Source organism: Aulonocara stuartgranti (assembly GCF_965226115.1).
Source record: "Aulonocara stuartgranti genome assembly, chromosome: 3".
Classification (NCBI taxonomy): domain Eukaryota; kingdom Metazoa; phylum Chordata; class Actinopteri; order Cichliformes; family Cichlidae; genus Aulonocara; species Aulonocara stuartgranti.
In genome coordinates this window covers 59,275,203-59,279,892 of record NC_138941.1, presented here as the reverse complement: position 1 = coordinate 59,279,892, position 4,690 = coordinate 59,275,203, and the positions used below count along the sequence as shown (strand labels likewise).

At 35.2% G+C, this 4,690-nt stretch overlaps 1 protein-coding gene across 1 annotated transcript; it reads right to left on the bottom strand.

The window, feature by feature from the left end:
- Positions 1 to 2,072: 2,072 nt before the first annotated feature.
- On the bottom strand, positions 2,073 to 4,690 carry LOC309698627 (uncharacterized protein; the record flags this gene model as incomplete). Its single annotated transcript, XM_082521200.1, has 6 exons — positions 2,073 to 2,150; positions 2,458 to 2,540; positions 2,688 to 2,753; positions 3,629 to 3,685; positions 3,895 to 4,014; positions 4,594 to 4,690. The coding sequence occupies 6 exons, from the start codon at positions 4,688 to 4,690 to the stop codon at positions 2,106 to 2,108; spliced, it is 468 nt and encodes a 155-aa protein (XP_082377326.1). The 3' UTR covers positions 2,073 to 2,105.

Sequence of the window (4,690 nt, the reverse complement as noted above, 5' to 3'; positions counted from 1 at the left end):
ATGAAAAGACATTCTCCATATTTTGCTGTGTTTTCCAAAGCACAACAAGTAATTCAAACTATCAGCTGGACCACACTTAAAGTCAGTTAAAGTCATGCTCTGTTACAGTTCTTGGTAATTTTGACAGAGTATTTTGAGGTGGCTGTTTTGGTTTCTGTTTGTTTTTTTGAGCCCCTTTGTTCTGTGCCTACTGTGATATTATTCTGTTATCATATGTTACCATTATATATGTAATCAAAGTAGTTGAAGTATGATACTGCTGTAGATCATATTATACCCTTTAATATAGAGTGTGTGATCAGTATGTAGTTTTAGTTGTTCATTATACTTCTGACTTAAAAGAGTGTGAAAATCATTAGATCTATTGGTTTGACCTGTATTACTCAACACTGTTTAATGTGTTATACTGTTTCTTGACATGTCATACTGCTGAATCATGAAGAGAATGTTGTGTGCAGAGGACCTTGGGCAGATAATAGAAGAAACAGACCACATTCCAGACCCCCACCTTTCAGAAGAGCAGAAAGACAGGGAGCCGAGGTCATAACTTAGGCGCCGTAAGAGAGAAAGAATGTGAATGTTTAGGCTTTTACGACTAGGTGGGGGCCACTAGAGAGTATAAAAAGCTGAGTAACCCGTCACCATTTTGAAACTTGCTGTGACCCTCTGCAGGCAGGTCTCCCCATCATGATGGTTCTAATGCTCATAAGTATTGAATTATATGGAAATAAATGATTGTTGATTGAGCATTTATACACCGAGTATTGTCCTTCCTTCAGCCCAAAGACTCAAAGAATTGGGAGATTTCAACACTACCCTGGACCCTCCTGTGGGTCCCCTCTGTCAAGTCAGTCATACTGTCTCCTCATGAGTCTGTTCAGCATACATACTTAACTGGATAAAAAATAAAAAATAAAAAAAATCTTAATTCTAACCAATATAAAAACCATCTAATAGATCACATTAGTCTTGATACAGCCTCTGCCATCACATTTGATCAATCCCTTTGGGCTCCTATGATCGGCTTCATCACCTAGTGGGGGTTGGGGGGTCATGGTTTGGTCCTGCCTTTGCTATTGTGGTTGATATGGGGCCTGGATCTCCTCCATACCTGCTTCATGCACTGGGGGATGGGGCTATGACTCCCCACACTCCCTAGCAGATCATTACATGGAGAAACCTTTGGAATACAAGCATGCTGATCCTCACAGGTATGCACACAGGTGTACGCACAGGTGTACACACAGGTGTTCACAGACACGGACTACAGCTTTCTTGGCTGCTGCCTCAAAGCACATTGTGCGCTGTCTATCTTACATGCTGCACAATATCGTTTAATATTTAGTATCTACTGTTATCTACTGCTAGCTAGTTTATTGTGATGGTGCTGTTTGTTATTATGTTGCTCTTTTTTGTTTGTTTTCTCTTCTGTTTTTTTTCCTCCATACAGGTGATCCAGGTGTTTTGTTTGTTTTTCTTTCTTTCTTCCCCCCTTTCTCACCGTCTCTTCTCCCCTCTGGTTTTCTTTCTCTCCCCCTCTTTCTTTCATTCTTTCTCGCTGTCCTATCCCCCAGTCATGTCTGTCCCGTTTGTAGCAACCAAAAATAAAATAAAATAAATACATAATTATAATAAAGGTCAATCAAATGGACCAATATGGTAAGGCCATGATGATCCACTTGGTAAAATAAATCCGCTTGGCATCTTTCTTGGCCTTAAGACAACAATTCTGATGGCTAAAGATCCAAACGGGACAACAAAAAAAATAAAAAATAAAAAAAAATAAATTAGCGGCTGACCACAGTGGGCTCTTTTAAAAGCTGCAGTACCTCTTTTATTGTAACAGCATTCATACATGTCTAAAAATGGAAAGAAGATAGACCAAGTTGGTTAAAGATAAACTTATAATTATCAGGCAGGTGCCTTTGCTTGTCTTCAAACTTTAGATCTACTTGTAACAACATAGGAAAGGCAACTAGCCGGATCTGATTGAACAAAAAAATAAGCTAAAACAGTTTATGTACTTGAACACCAAACTAAGATGATAATGTACAAATTTCTTAGCAACAAAAACAATATGTGAAAATGCTTCTTTGTTTTTGCTCTCATTCAGATGTGACTATTTTTTCAGGCAGCTCTCTCTTAGCAACCTGTAAGACACAAAAAAAGTGTAGAAGACACAATTAAAAACATGGAACAAACAAAAAATGACTATGGTGCATATTACACATCAATATTCACTCCTTTGAGAAGTTCCCAAACAAGTATGTTCAGTGTAACAAATTACTTTTCTTATTCTATGTAGTGAAATCAGCATTTTTACATATATACATCACCATAAATTGAATATTATGAAGTTGTCAGTTTTACCAATCCCAGACTTATACATCTCTATTATCCAACACATATTGTGTGAATGGATCACATAAGTTATCTGTTACCTGTTCCCAGTCTTACCTGTGGTTTAGTGGAAATGAGGGGATACTCTGCTCTGGGTTTGCAGGGACCTGCTGAGGACATCTCTGTGCTGGTTCCAGCTTCTGCTTTGACACATGATGGAAATAAATGAATTGATAGCAAAAAGACTTTACATAATTTAAAAAAAAGCACTTATTTGTCATTTCAATTTTTTTTTCTGATGTCTCAATGCTATAAAGGAAATGGCTTTAAATCACAATTAGTCTTACCTTGCGGCTGAGTATCACCAAGGCCTACGCTGTGGCAACTAGGTTTAGAGGGCAATGTATCTTCATCTTGTAAAAAGGACAGTGGGATGAGGGAAATAATAACCACAGCAATATTAGTGATGATCCCTGTCTGTTATTCAATGTATTCATTAGGTTTACAATTTTTTGAAAATTGGAAATTCAGGGTTGGAAAGAAAAGAAAATCAGTGTTGTTTCTACATGGGCCCACCATTATGCAAGGTAAGAAGTACTGAGTTAACTAAAATTTTAAATTTCTATTTGAATTTCTGATGTTTGTCTGGTAATTCCACTTTGAACACAAGGATATCAGATGCTCTTAACAGCTTCTTGGTTTTTTAATTCTGCCTTTTTACAAAACAAAGATATTACACTTTACACTTCTGAGTGATTTATATTAGATTTAATGTACAAAATATACTCTTTCTCCCAAAAAGTCTGATATTTTTTAATGTCTTTTATTTTATTATGTTTTAAATTTATAACTACTCCATCATATATTTTTTGGTTTAATTGGTTGTCAAATGGTAAAATTCTTGGTTGTATTCTGCATTTTTTTTCTCCTGCAGTACAACACTTTGTGAGAAACTTAATCCTAGTCACTGAATGTTATCGTCAAAAAGAGAAAGTAATATGATTCAACTTAATTTTGAAGCTGAATTCAAAACTGAAGTTGTCATTTATGTCACATGCAACTATTTTGAACTGTATGAAATACAGCATGTGTCTAAAAGAAGAGCTTTAAAATTATATTCTATGTGGTTTTCATTTGAGGCGCAAGTTTTGGAAGCTCAAATTATCACTGACATTTATACATAATATATATGTGTTGAATAAAGGTACAGACAACACCACATGAGAAAAGAAGTGTGAAACTTTTCTTCACAGAAGTAATTTTGTGATATTGTTTCTCAGTAAAATACCTCCTGTCTTTCTTACAGCAGCATATGTTTCTCTGTGTGCATCCACTGTGCCCGTCTCTATCAAGATACATAAAAAAAGAAAAAGTTTTGTGTTTTGTTTTTTAAACACAAAAAATAAAAGGATTTCTTGTTTCAAGTCTTTTAGTCCATGACATTCACTTTTATGTAAAAAGTTTCCACTTAATAATAAAAACAGTAATAATAATAATAATAATAATAATAATAATAATAATAATAATAATAATAATAATAATAATTTTCATTACCTCTCTTCCAGTAACCTTTGCCAAAGTGATGCAGTCCCACTGCCACCAACAGAGCACTGACTAAAATGGTGGTAATGATGCAAGGTGTGGCAGCAGATGAGGAATGGCACACATTCTTGTCTAGATTATTTGTGTATTTTAAATTAAAAGAATCGAAATGATGGTTAGAACAGATAGGAAGGCTTAAATGAGACAAGAATGGTAAACGATCAAATGTTATTTTTAGCTTCTTCATAATGACATTAAAAACCTTTCAAAACAACTTAAAGCTTCTAAAAACCCATGGAAAGTTTGGCACACCTGTTTTAGTTGTTTAAATTTGCATTTTAGATGTGCACACTGGAAACTTCAAAGTATTTCAAAAATTATCATTCAAACAGATTTAACCTCTTTGTTTAAAGAGGTAATTCTTATACTGTACAGAGCTTTTCTACTCTTCTGGAGCTTTATACAATATGTCACATCGACTCTTTCACAATAGCAATTCCTCCTATGCTTTAAAGCTAACATTCACATTTGGTTTGATGCATCGGAGAGTTATCTTAAGCTTATGCAGACTGGGGGAGCCAGAAATAGAACCAACAACATTCTGATCAACAGATAACCTGCTCTACCTACTATCTACTGTGCAACAGCCTCCCCCAAATCATATGTTATTTATGTAGAAACACATTATTTTAAAACATCTCAGTGTCTCACCTGTGACTTTCAGCCAGCTCTCTGGTGATTCTCCAACTCCTGAGATAATACATTTGTAAAATCCTTCATCTGATTTGAAAATCCTGTGGATGGTCAT